The sequence below is a fragment of the Branchiostoma floridae genome, chromosome 8, assembly GCF_000003815.2.
Source record: "Branchiostoma floridae strain S238N-H82 chromosome 8, Bfl_VNyyK, whole genome shotgun sequence".
In the NCBI taxonomy this organism is placed as follows: Eukaryota; Metazoa; Chordata; class Leptocardii; order Amphioxiformes; family Branchiostomatidae; genus Branchiostoma; species Branchiostoma floridae.
In genome coordinates this window covers 12,072,504-12,086,781 of record NC_049986.1, presented here as the reverse complement: position 1 = coordinate 12,086,781, position 14,278 = coordinate 12,072,504, and the positions used below count along the sequence as shown (strand labels likewise).

Sequence of the window (14,278 nt, the reverse complement as noted above, 5' to 3'; positions counted from 1 at the left end):
GTGTAAAAAAAACAGTCTCAAGATAAAGTTATGGCGTGCGATCGCTATTAGTATACTTACAGCATGGTCGATGACGCTGCCGTCGCTGGTTACCTCACAACACGAAGTCGGGACGCACTCGCCACAACACGTCCCTGGACTGTTCACCAGGGTGTGACACTTTAGACACAAAACCCATGTTAGCACAAATCTGTACATATTGTTATACAATGACTTCATTGCTCCATGTCAGTACATCCCACTTCTGACACCATGTTTCGTTCTTCCTAGTTTTAGAGTGAACTTACCCGTTGAAGTATCGTTAAAATCCCTTATTACACATACGATGTATAGAGTCTACAAAGGTAAGTCTGCTCTCGGCTTTGCTGGTCTTGAAATACGTAGTCCTGTCTTAAGCTTACTGTATATTCCACCATAGACAATGTATGGAGAACAAGCAGTGCTTCACTCAAACATTAATCTCCTTTTTTAGCAGAGACAATACATATTCGAAGACCCGACATTCTCAAACGTCAATATACTGAATGAGTAATAATGAATTACCGGGGGACAGGAAGTCGGACATGTGGTGATGTCATGGCAAGTCTCGATGTAATCCCCACTGGACGTCTCCTCACACGTGCAGACACGACAGGGCCCCTCGTTCCAGGACTCTCCGGGCTAGATAGAAATGTGTCAATGTTGTTAGAGATAAGCAAGAGACATTTTTGCCCTTAATCCTTCTATTGGCCTGAGCCTTACTCTACTTTTACACAATATAATCTGAACAAGCTTTGGAACACGCCAGTCTAGCAGATCTGAGATACTCATCAACTTGTACTGCAGGGAAGGAAATCTGAAATAAGTTGAATGTTACTATGTATTCTTCATCTTCATCTTGTAGTATATATAGTCAACGTACCTGATGTGGGACGTTGTTGTGATCCACACAAGCTGTAGAAAAATATACACAAAATCGGTGTCCCTTCTGGGTTAACAACATAGAATGAAATAGAATCACGTCAGACCCAAAGTCTGCATAGACGGATTCATATACAATAAAACCATACAAAAGTTTTTGATAACTGGCACTGTGAAGCAATCAATGACTTGTAATGCTGATAACGTCTTTTGTAACGTTATAGAATTTGAGAAACACGACGTGCGCGCGTCAAACGACACATATCAGCACAGACAGAATACAGTTCTCAGTATTTTGCTAATCGTCAATTCATCGTTGTCCTGCCATTGATGATTGCTGTACTTACCGCAGTCCGTACTGAGAATACAGTCTCCTGTCGTCACATCCAACACAAAGCCGTCCGGACACGCGCAGTCCTCCATGAAGCCGCTGCCGCAGGAGACAGTTTGGTCCTGGCAGGTGACGGGGCAGGTGGTTCCGCAGGGGGTGTAGATTCGGTCCGGCGGACATTGGGATGCTACAAACAAAATGCGGAGGATAAACAGGATTGTATTCATGAGACGATGAAAGAAAAAGGCTCAGTCTTGAAAGCAATGCTACCAGAAATTATAAAATGGTAATTTTCATAGCGTTTCTGTAACAAATCCACTCACGGTTATATTCGTGTTAATGTTCTGAACTTCCAATAAATCGCGAGTGGCAGTTCACAATTGTGTTCCCCAAGCAAACGTAGAAAGACCTTTCTATAAACTAGATAGTTTCTAGAAAGACCGCTGCTTGGTGAAATGGAGAGCTTTAGAAACGTTGCGACTTTGCTTTCCTTCCTTGGAGATTATAACAATTGCACTTGAAGGAAGATATCAAAGTGGTTATCAGCCCCTGAACACCATCGACGCGAAATCCGACGAATGTTTACTGTTAAGCAAATTTCATGTTGAGTACTTACGGCACTCTGGTACGAGGTCCCTCCAGTCTATGCACACGCCTTGCGCCAGACATGCCATGGCGTAGGCAGTGATGGTGAAACATGGGGACGTCTCGAAACACACGTCGAACTCGCAATCCTCTAGGTACTGGTGGTAGTCAACCAGGTCGTGACAAGGCTCAAATACCTGTAAAAATACAACATTTTGTGTATAGATACCAAAGGATGAGGCAAACCGACGGTCAAAGGATCATATCCATGTAACAAGCAATACTTATGGCCTAGCTAGAAATTTAAAGATTACTAATTTATTGTACTCCAGACTGAAATAGCTGGGTGGGAAACAACAGAATAATTGAGCGTAGTAAACATCCATTATCAATGATATCATACTTAACATATGACATATATGGATTGTCAGTGATATCAGACACAACGTATTGTATCTAACGTTACCCCCTTTAAGTATGTTATAGACGCATTTTTGTGACGTAGTTGAAAAGCATTCTTTATTTATCAAAGCTAAGATGCGACGGAATGTGTTTTTAGAATGACAAAACATACGTCGGTTGCCAGGGTGTCGCATGGCGTTGTGACGTTTCCGAGTACGCAAACTGTTTCGTTGGTGTAACAGTCCTCGAGTTCACTATCAACCAGCCAATCATAGCCGAACTCTTCAGTGTCGGTCGTCACGGTTCCATTCGTCAGTGTGAAGTCATTTGATTGGTCGTTGTCATAGAAACCTACACGTCAAGAAAATCTACTCATCAGGTTCCTTCTACTTTTCTATTGACATATACACATATCATGATTTTCTTTATTTTTCACCAATCAAGTAAGGGCTCCCTTTTAGAAGTAACATTAGTATCATTAGCGTTGACAATGATGACTAAGCAATTGGTAATTCACTGTCTATGTGTCTGCCCATCTGCGGTTTGAAAAAGTGTCGCTTGGGTACCAATTAGTACAAACTATTATGTGGAAAAATTGTAGCCTGATTAAATCTCGCTTATAGCAGCCCGCCAATCATCCGCCGGCCCACTAGGGAGGGGCTAGTTACAGCCCTGGACAGCGGAGTTTGTGTTACACAGACTAGAAAAATTGTGTTACAACATTAAGTTTTCTTTCTTACCACAGAGACCCTCGATGTCTTCGAAGAACTCGGGCGGGATATAGATAGAGGCGATGTAGTTCAGCTCAATGTAGTTGACTATCACACCAAGTGCGTCTATGACAACGCGCATGGTGTGGTAGCCATGTCGGGTGATGGTCATTCCACCGACGGTCACAGGGGGCCTCATTGGTTGGCCATTCACTATAACCTAGGACAAACGAGAATACCATCAATTAGAATCAATATGACAGGACGAATGTCAAATTCATTCTCAATCTTTTCTTTGCCCGTTTTAACTACTGACATGTTATGTCCATGTTTCAATAGACGTACCTCAAATGCACACATAAAGTATTGAACTTTCCTGATACTGAGAAGGTCACGGTAAAACTTGCAATCAGCGTCTTGCATCATTGGTATCATTGTTAATCATCATGAAAATGTCCAGGCTTTTGCATATTCTATTTACTTAATTAGCTTCGCCAAGAAGCTTATGTTTTTGCCGACTTGGGTCTGTATGTAGGTCAACAGGATATAACTCGAGAAATTGTGGATGGAACTTTTTTATTTTTTGCAGGTGTGTAGCGGTTGTTTAAAGGCATGCCAAGTTCGAAAATGGGTTACCTGGCGTTTTCCTATGGTACATTAGCGAGCTTGGTATTTTTTTTGGTGTTTTTTCGGGAGGCATAAGTCAAAATGTAGCTGGGCGATTTCCACGATATTTGGCAGGTCTGTAGCGGCTGTGGAAAGGATTGCCATGTGCGAGAATGGTTTAGCTACCTTTTACCTATGGTGCTGTAGCTGGCTTTGTATGTAAGTGCGTTTGTCTGTAAGCAAGATAACTCGAGATGTTCTTGATGGATGTTAATGATATTTGGTTGATAGGTAGGGGACACAGAAAGGAAGGTCAAGTTCGATAATGGGCCTCCTGGCAAATTGTTTTGGTACTGCAAGTGAGCATCAAAGTTTGCGCCTAAATTTTCCAGAAGTGCTAGGTTCGTGATTTTTTACTGGTGGATAGCTGTTGGTACTAGGAGTCAATGGTCTAATTTTGGGCCCCCTAGCAGCTTGTTTGGAATTGCAGTGGGTGTTATATTTCGTAACTTTTTAGATGGATAACTCCTGAGGGGATTGATGGATATTTTTTGTTTTTGGTAGGTAGGTACTTTGGATGATTATCAACATAATGAGATGCAAATTATATAAATCACTCTGTATTTAATATAATTACTTAGGGAAACTTCTATAACGGTTGAAAAATACTTGTGACGGAGTCACCTGAAAGGACTTGAATCGACCCATAGATGTCTAAAAATAGAGAAGAAGTAGGTCAAAGGAGCCCGTGAAAGCAGAGGCTCCCTGATAAACAGACGTTGTCTTGGAAGCATGAAATTCTGATTGACCAGGGATGTTACTAGGTCATCCGTGTACTATTCCGCCAGGATGGAGTCTGGTAGAGACTACTGGCTGAAAAAATGCCTATAAATGGTCATGGTTCATGTTAGCAAAATACAAAGCCTGACCGTGTCCAACACGTATCTATAAAATTAAGCAATTAAATAGCTTGCTGAATTGATGTCAATACGACGGCACACAGCAAAGGATTCATAGCAGTTGAAATATAACATATCTATATACAAGTGTTGCTTATATCTATATACAGATCAACAATAAAAGCAACACTATATCATGGGAACGGTAAAAATGTAGTAGAGGGAACTTGACGAATATCACCTGATATAAAGATGTAGAGCTAATATCTACGAGACACTTCAGGTGTATTTTCTTATGATGGACTGCAAGGAAACTTGGTGTTCCATGTGCCAGTAACACTACATGGGTCTAAACAAACGAATAAGTACTATGTAAAGTCAGTAATATAACATAATTGAACAATGACGGCTTGTAACACATAGTACTTACATCTGTGAACTAGGTTAAAACAACAAGTGACCAAGTGCTGGGACAAGACAAACGCAACATGTTGAAGAACAGCACTTAGGTCAAAAGGGTCACCGTCAATTATCCACGCATTCCTCAACTCTTAACAGAGATGTCATGTTGTAAGGGAAAGGTCGGCTAGAAAGAACTGACATCATTGCGAGAAATACAAATCGCCAAAGGTGACAGGCGGCTGTCATCGGACAGTCGCAGAAATCATAACCTTGGACTCTGTAAAATACCTCTGACTTAGCTCGCGACTGCAAAACTTCACTTTCTATTTTCATGAGATTGAAACAAACGTTCACCAAGGCGGGGGTCGTAGCAATCCTTACATATGGCCCTTAGATGACCCTTGGTGAGTTAAAAAGTTCCATAAATTGGAAGGAACAACAGTGGCCGGGGTTTGGTGAGTGACGAATGCAATTATCGGCGTGACTTCCTGTGGTTTCCAGGTTTCCAAGACCTACCCACATACCAAATATCACTTCAATCCATTCAGCCGGTCTTCAATTTGCTGGTTTCTACATACATACATACATACATACATACATACATACATACATACAAACAAACGCTACCCAAAACATAACCAGCTCTCCGAAAGTAATTATGACAACACAAAATAGAACAGTAACCTCATACCTGTACAAATTGTTCTGATTATGCAAAGACATTCATTCACATCGCCAAAACATTTGCTGCATTATGTACACCGACAGAATAGACTAATCTACTCACAATGTTCATAATCCAACCAACCACTACATGATGTGACTAGATAACATATGGACTTATACACATTAATCATTCAAAAAGAACTATCTTCCATAGAAATTGTTTATTTGGCGAAGATATGTGTTCGAGGAACTCTAGTTAAATGCAATATAATTATAACACCCATTTTCAGGACAGCATTTGCTAAGCATAAGCAGATGTGTTATAATTTGCACAATACGTCAAAGCCCCATGGCATTACTATTGGTCCTCCTGAAATAGCTTTTATATTACATCTTATCAACAATGAGGACACATTCGAATACACTTTGATGCTAGTACAAACAAATACAATATATCTTACCCATCCTGTCCTGCCCAGCTCCACCTCGAACCCTCCATATAACACAGTCACGCTTCTGGTGCAAGTTGCCACTCCTGCCTTAGCACCGCTGCAGGGGAAGTTCTGAGCCCAAATCTCAAACTCGTCGGAACCGATTGGACTTGCCATCAGGTACGTGCAGTTCCCTTGGTGAGAGAATCTCCTGCCGTCACAGGTTGAGTAATGGGGCTCTCCGTAGAGGAAGCAATCGCCTAATGGGGAATGACACATTGTGTTGTGTAGACGATTGTGTTGGGGATTGATCAAAGTTGGTTATCTGGTTTGTTGTCAAGGTACACATAAGTTCCCAAATGGGCTAAGGTCACATTTCCAAACCGTACCTTTCACTGTATCGAACGCAATGTCTAATACAAGAATGGGTTTTTAGGGCAAAGGGACATTGTCTACAACGTGGAGATTGCAGTGTTAAACATTTGAAACATCTTACATGGGCATTGCCAGATCCTGCAGCAGGGGTTGTCAGGATCCTCCACGTATTCAGGTTCCGCTCCGTTGACACACTCGGGTACTGTCACTGGCGGGCATTTTATTGGCTGGCACTGAACTTGTCCACACAAGCAGGTGCATTCAGTACAGGCGGTGATAGTGTTGGTCCACCATTCTCCACTCTGTAAGACATCACAACATACATGTATATGAGGTGTATCTCCTTATTCCTGATTTCCTAACTACATTATCTGTAAACGCAATTCTGTCTTATCACAATTCTTTCACAAAACGAATACAAACACAATATTTCGAACAGAATACTTTACTCACCGGAATTACATTTCCATTAACATAACATGGTGGGCATGTTGGGGTTGGGGTTGGTGTGGTGCCTTCTGTTGAGACGACAGTTGTGGTGCCTTCTGTTGAGACGACAGTTGTGGTGCCCGGGCCCGAACCTGTAGTTGTCGGGACTGGGGAGGGGGGGCCTGGGGGGTTTTGCGGGGGGGATACATTGTATTGTGTTGACGTTGATTTAAAGGTTTTGAACCTTGCCTAGCTTGTTGTCAAGGCACACAGAAGTTCCCAATAACCAGTACAATATGCGTAGTTGAATAGTTGAATACTTGTAATACATGAATTTGAATCTAGAATTAGCTTGACATTTCAGGGCGGTTCAAAAAGTAATGTCACTAGTGTCATGACAGGCTAATTTTTCATCGAATGAGTTGAAATTTGGCAAAAAGGCAAAGACATATATCCTCTTGAGATTGAAATATCTCAATTTGTTGTTCAGATTGTTATGAGCAATTGAGTTGATTTCAAGAGGACCTCACCCCTGGAAGCTTGTCACGAGATAAGTTCCTCTAGCTCTGATGACCCTCTTATAACTACTGTAGGAAATTCCACCTTTATAATAACACACGTCTCTATAGCTTACATGCCAATTTTCATTTTTGAACTCTTAATGGTTCATCTTTTACAGCCACAAGAATGGAGCAAGTTGCTATGTAACAGGCAGTTTGATTGATAGCCAAGTACGTGATTTATTATATTTCAGCCATACCATATATGGTATGGTGAAATATATTGTATTCGTAATGTTTCTTTCTTTCTTTCTCCTGTCAAATCTCCGTCGTTCTGGGACCGAATGACCTGAAATGTGGCACAATGGTAGAGTGGATCAATACCCAGGTGCCTGTTTCTCATTTTTTTCATATCTGCCTCTAAAATGATTTTATTGAAGTTTAAAGGTCATGTTTTGACCAAAACGGTATATTTTGGCCCTCTGTACCCTTGAATTACAATAGAATGACCTTAAATTTGGTGTAGATAGGCATTAGATAGTTGGTAAAATGATCCAAGTAAAATTTTTGGCATAAACCAATTTCAAATTATTAATTTCTGCACTTTTCTGGGGGGAAATTGGTTTTCTTTCGGCCTTCTCCCGTGAAGTCCCGTGACCCCAGAGCCCACACATGCCAGGTGCGGGTCTGGGGAGAGCGGGAGTTAATTGAATTTAAAGAGCCAGCCAATCAGCGAAGAGGAAGGTGAATGCTAGTTAATGTTCATAAGCGGGGCCTTGCTATCCCGTATATACACAAACAGATGCATATTACAGCCTTACAGTGGCCATAAGTCACCCTGTACCCGGTTTAAAATTGTAGTTTGTGAGGATTTGGAGTTCAGACAGGGTCATTTGAGCGGTAGCGGACGGTACGCGTGCATTGAACGTTAGAATACAAGTCTGTGTCGATGAATTTACCAACATTCCTCATGGCACTATCAATCATTTTCGGCAGATTTGACTTTGAGGGTTAGTTGAGACAATCGAGAAAATGTTACTTGGCAGAAAACGCGGGAAAATTGGACAGTTTGCGTTTAGTTTTGATACGTAAGTTTGACAGTGGCGAGAATGCATGTATTTTTTCCCGAACAAATGTAGGTACTTCTAGTGTTGTTGTTGTTCTTTTTTTGACGTAAACTTTGTACATTCAAATTGTAAGTAACTTTAAACTGCCAGAGTTTGAGCCCAATGAAACACTCTTAGTACCAGAGTATCACCAGTGACCTCCGAAAAGAAACCCCTGAACAAGGTAGAAACTCTTATCCTCCAGGTTTTAGCTTGAAAAAAAAAATAAAAACACTCCTACTACACAGTACCTGCACCTGCTTGATAATTATTAAAACGTATGCCATACTTCATTAAAAAAAAGTTCACCGCAATAATAAATGTACCCACATCACAAGGAGATTATAACGGCACTTAGGCCTAGTTATCGTAGTGGAAATTGTTGAGTGGCGTCATGTAATTTCATGATGAAAATCTTCTGAATGGAAGATGCGTTTTATTTTTCACTTTCGGAAAAATAGGAGCTGCCGCGATTCTAAAAACAAATCAGTTATGCTTTGGCACTCCTGTGGAAGATTATATTCTTCCATATGGGCCCGGGGCATATTGGGCAAGCTATGTTTTGACCTGGAATCAATTCACAATATTAGTTCTCTTTTGGGGATAACTTACAGTTAAAATATTGCATTTTTGCACAGGGGTGACTTGGAACAGTCCAATGTTGCGTGGGAATGGGTATGACTGAAATATGCTGTATTTGCACCCAATCAAATGTCGGCCTTTCTAGTTTATTAAGCATTTGGAAAAGAAACGAAACTTCACACAGTTATTGCCAGTTTCAAGACCAAGAAGTGTGCAAAGTTTGATTTCTATCAGTTCAATAAAAAGTCCACTACGGAAACTTTAATCAGCCCACCGCTGATTAATGACACTGATGACCGGGTTCATACCTCACTTCACCGGATGAACGAAAAAAAGAAAACGTGTTTGGACTTCAAATGAAAAAATTGGCATGTGTCTTATGGAGAAATGGAACTTGATGTATGTGCTGGTGTGTAGATAGCCTTAGTGATGGCTTACATAATGGAATACTAATGATGCAAACCAACAGCTAATTTGCATCATTAATCAAGAAAGTTTATAAATCCACTGCATTCCAAAATAGAACGTTCAAACTTGTTACATATATAGTTGAGAAAGAGAGAAATGTCAATAGGTTACCTTTGCATAGTTAATGAGAAAATATAATAATTCCATAGTGGTACATGATGGGAATTTCATACAACATTATGAAGCTTGGTGAAGGTGAACATTATTAGAAATAAATCATGCCGATTTCATTTATATAATGGAATGCTAATTATGTTAATTAGGTGCTTATTTACATAGTTGATCAAGAAAAGTTTACAAATCCCCTACATTTTAGAGTAAGACCTGATTTCGGGGAAACTAGCTATTTATTTCGGTCACACACAACAAAGACGTTAGAAATATAGGTCAAGTAAACATATCATGTAAACATATTAATCAGGTCTCCTTGCACAGCTGTGTTCAATCCATTTTTTTCTTTTCTGTCCATGTCCTTTTTCTCTTCCCCTTTTCACCAATACGGTTAGCCAAGATGGTTATATTTTCAGTTGTGCCATGGTGCAGCAGCTATGATGTGGGTCTGTTCTCTGTCAAGAGCATACCTTGAGAAGATGTAAACTTGGGAAACACCTGTTGTGGAAATTAAGGTCAAGTTCGAAAATGGTTTCCCTACCGTTTTTTTACTGTACTGCAGCGTCTGTGTATGTATGTGTGTTTCTTAATTTGTTTGTGGATAACACTACCTGTGGTTAGTTGGGATGGATAAAATGGAACTTCCAACCACTGCAAACACACGTTCATGCAGTCGGTTGCTTTTGGAATAGGTACTCTTTAAAAATACATGAATGAAACCTTAAAGTATTGAATAAAGCCATGATTATTTGGCGAAGGTCTGTGTTCGTGGAAATCTAGTTCTAGATGCAAATAAGGTAGAGTCAAATTGTAATCACACAATGGCTTATTAGAACATAAGAGCATTGATTACAACATGGATATTGCAGTGTTAAACATTCGAAACATCTTACCTGTGCATTGCCAGATCTTGCAGCAGGGATTGTTAGGATCTTCCTCTTCTTCAAGTACAGCTCCGTTTTCACACGTGGGTACTGTCACCGGTGGGCATTGTACTGGCTGGCACACAACTTGTCCACACTCGCAGGTGCATTCTTTGCATGCGTAGGTCCACCATTCTCCACTCGTAAGACATCACAACATATATGAGGTTATCTTCTTAGTCCTAATTTCCTGACTATCAGTAAACACAGTTCTATCTTATCACGATTCTTTCACAAAACAAAAGCAAACACAATATTTCGAGCAAAAAACTTCACTCACCGGATAAGCATTACCATGAAAATAACATGGTGGGCATGTTGGGGTTGTTGTGTCTATTGGACCTCCTGTTGTTGTTGTTCCTGGTGTCACTGGCTCTGTAGGTGTGGTGCTTCCCGGTGTCACAGGCTCGGTAGGTGTGGTGCTTCCCGGTGTCACAGGCTCTGTAGGTGTGGTGCTTCCCGGTGTCACTGGCTCGGTAGGTGTGGTGCTTCCCGGTGTCACAGGCTCTGTAGGTGTGGTGCTTCCCGGTGTCACAGGCTCGGTAGGTGTGGTGCTTCCCGGTGTCACAGACTCTGTAGGTGTGGTGCCCTCTGGTGGGGTAATAATGTCCGAGTCACAATGTAATCACACAATGGCTTATTAGAACATAAGGGCACTGATTACAACATGGATATTGCAGTGCTTAACATTCGAAACATCTCACCTGGGCATTGCCAGATCTTGCAGCAGGGGTTGTTAGGATCTTCCACTTCCTCAGGTACAGCTCCGTTTTCACACGTGGGTACTGTCACCGGTGGGCATTGTACTGGCTGGCACACAACTTGTCCACACTCGCAGGTGCATTCTTTACATGCGTAGGTCCACCATTCTCCACTCTGTAAGACATCACAACATATATGAGGTGTATCTTCTTATTCCTGATTTCCTGACTATCATCAGTAAACACAGTTCTATCTTATCACGATTCTTTCACAAAACAAAAGCAAACACAATATTTCGAGCAAAAAACTTCACTCACCGGATAAACATTGCCATGAAAATAACATGGTGGGCATGTTGGGGTTGTTGTGTCTATTGGACCTCCTGTTGTTGTTGTTGTTCCTGGTGTCACAGGCTCGGTAGGTGTGGTGCTTCCCGGTGTCACTGGCTTTGTAGGTGTGGTGCTTCCCGGTGTCACAGGCTCTGTAGGTGTGGTGCTTCCCGGTGTCACAGGTTCTGTAGGTGTGGTGCCCTCTGGTGGGGTAATAATATCCGAGTCACAATGTAATCACACAATGGCTTATTAGAACATAAGGGCACTGATTACAACATGGATATTGCAGTGCTTAACATTCGAAACATCTCACCTGGGCATTGCCAGATCTTGCAGCAGGGGTTGTTAGGATCTTCCACTTCTTCAGGTACAGCTCCGTTTTCACACGTGGGTACTGTCACCGGTGGGCATTGTACTGGCTGGCACACAACTTGTCCACACTCGCAGGTGCATTCTTTACATGCGTAGGTCCACCATTCTCCACTCTGTAAGACATCACAACATATATGAGGTGTATCTTCTTAATTCTAATTTCCTGACTATCAGTAAACACAGTTCTATCTTATCACAATTCTTTCACAAAACAAAAGTAAACACAATATTTCGAGCAAAAAACTTCACTCACCGGATAAACATTGCCATGAAAATAACATGGTGGGCATGTTGAGGTTGGTGTGGTGCCTTCTGTTGAGACGACAGGTGTGATTGTTCCTGTTGTCGATGTCTCTGTAGGTGTGGTGGTTCCTGACAAGTTTAGACACGCACCGTTAGTTAGAGCTTGCACGCTTAGACTTAGACTTAGAGTAGAATAGTTGAGTTATGACTTATGTTAAGTTACACGAAGAATCACAGTGCCGGAACATCATCGAGAACGCATAATGAACCCACGCAGACAAGGTAAGCCATTATCCTTTTACATAAGTCAAGCTAATTCTAGATACAAATAATGTCTGAGTCAAAGTGTAATCACACAGTGGCTTATTATAACATAAGGGCATTGATTACAACATGGATATTGCAGTGCTTAACATTTGAAACATCTTACCTGGGCATTGCCAGATCCAGCAGCAGGGGTTGTAGGGATCCATCACTTCTTCAGGTTGGGCTCCGTTTACACACGTGGGTACTGTCACCGGTGGGCATTGTACTGGCTGGCACACAACTTGTCCACACTCGCAGGTGCATTCTTTACAGGCGTAGGTCCACCATTCTCCACTCTGTAAGACATCACAACATATATGAGGTGTATCTTCTTATTCCTAATTTCCTGACAATCAGTAAACACAGTTCTATCTTATCACGATTTTTTCACAAAACAAAAACAAACACAATATTTCGATCAAAAAAATTCACTCACCGGATATATATTGCCATGAAAATAACATGGTGGGCATGTTGAGGTTGGTGTGGTAACCTCTGTTGAGACGACAGGTGTAGTGCTTTCTGTTGGTCCTGTGAGTGTGGTGCTTTCTGTTGAGACGATAATTGTGGTGCCCGGACCTGTGGTTGTTGGGACTCCGGTAGTTGTACAAAGATCACAGCATAGTACTCGCACTTCGTAGTCAAAGCAGACCGGTACGTGCGTATCAAGTTGCAGTTCACCGAGGCAAAGCAGTCCGACTGAAGCGTCGCATACCACACCCACCTGCCCGGCTTGAGCAACGTCGAGATGCTGACCTTCAGAATTGGTATCAACAGTTCTACACTGAATGGCATCTGGCTGCTGGCAAAAACTGTAGTAATGCTCCCTCAGGTGAGGATATGTTTCATTGTCAGTCGTGTCGATAATATTATCGGAATTCATCCATTCAGACCATTCACAGCAAGGATGAAGTGTCGATTGTGTGACTGTGGTAGTTGTGCCTTCTGTTGGCCCTGTGGTAGTGGAGCCTACTGTCGTCCCTGTAGTTGTAGTGCCTTCTGTCGACCCTGTAGTAGTAGTGCCTTCTGTCGACCCTGTGGTAGTGGTGCTCACTGTCGACAAAAGAATCCGAATGATATTGTATGATGTATTCCATATGTAGGACAACAGGAAGAATAGCTAGCAGAAATGTCAAGCTAATTGCAGATCCAAATAAAGTCTGAGTCGAAGTCTAATCATCAAACAATGGCTTATTACAACATAAAGGCATTGCTTACAAGATGACTGTTGCGGTTTGTAACATTTGAAACATCTTACCTGGTGGTGGGCATTGCCAGATCTTGCAGCAGGGGTTGTAAGGATCCTCCACTTCTTCAGGTTGGGCTCCGTTTACACACGTGGGTACTGGCACCGTTTGGCATTGTATTGGCTGGCACACAACTTGTCCACACTCGCAGGTGCATTCTTTACAGTGGTAGGTCCACCATGTTCCACTCTGTAAGACATCACAACATATATGAGGTGTATCTCCTTATTCCTGATTTCCTGACTATCAGTAAACACAGTTCTGTCTTTATTGAAAAAGTTTAAACTTTGTTCCAACACAAAAAGGAGCTCACAATAAATTTTCGGCCGAACAATCAGACCTTCTTCAGATGAATGACTCGCTGCACTAATCCGAAAGTCGTCGGATGACGTCAGATAGCAGCGAATCATAAATGGCGGGAAGGCGAAACCTGCCACCAGTTTCCCCGAGTCGTACATCGGGGAAACGGAACGACCATTGAAAACCCGATTCATGGAACATAGACGTAGCAGCTCAACATCCCCAGAGGTATCTCAGCATATACACGTCGAATCTACGGGCCACTCCGTGTCTTTGGACCAAGTTCGCATCTTAGACTCTGAACAGGATTGGTTCGTGAGGGGCCTCAAGGAGGCTATTTACAAAAGGGC

At 41.9% G+C, this 14,278-nt stretch overlaps 1 protein-coding gene across 1 annotated transcript in view; it reads right to left on the bottom strand.

Annotated features, from left to right (window-relative positions):
* Positions 1–14,278, bottom strand: part of LOC118421754 (mucin-5AC-like) — a 38,536-nt gene that overhangs the window by 15,174 nt on the left and 9,084 nt on the right. The window contains exons 14-31 of the mRNA XM_035829255.1: positions 12,818–12,960; positions 12,506–12,677; positions 12,086–12,204; positions 11,774–11,945; positions 11,446–11,660; positions 11,131–11,302; positions 10,707–11,017; positions 10,397–10,568; positions 6,761–6,918; positions 6,429–6,609; positions 5,963–6,192; positions 2,959–3,148; positions 2,391–2,569; positions 1,848–2,013; positions 1,248–1,418; positions 902–933; positions 544–660; positions 61–159 (exon numbers count right to left, since the gene is read on the bottom strand). Of these exons, the coding sequence (XP_035685148.1) occupies positions 61–159; positions 544–660; positions 902–933; positions 1,248–1,418; positions 1,848–2,013; positions 2,391–2,569; positions 2,959–3,148; positions 5,963–6,192; positions 6,429–6,609; positions 6,761–6,918; positions 10,397–10,568; positions 10,707–11,017; positions 11,131–11,302; positions 11,446–11,660; positions 11,774–11,945; positions 12,086–12,204; positions 12,506–12,677; positions 12,818–12,960 (2,999 nt within the window). The remainder of the gene's footprint in view (positions 1–60; positions 160–543; positions 661–901; positions 934–1,247; positions 1,419–1,847; positions 2,014–2,390; positions 2,570–2,958; positions 3,149–5,962; positions 6,193–6,428; positions 6,610–6,760; positions 6,919–10,396; positions 10,569–10,706; positions 11,018–11,130; positions 11,303–11,445; positions 11,661–11,773; positions 11,946–12,085; positions 12,205–12,505; positions 12,678–12,817; positions 12,961–14,278) is intronic.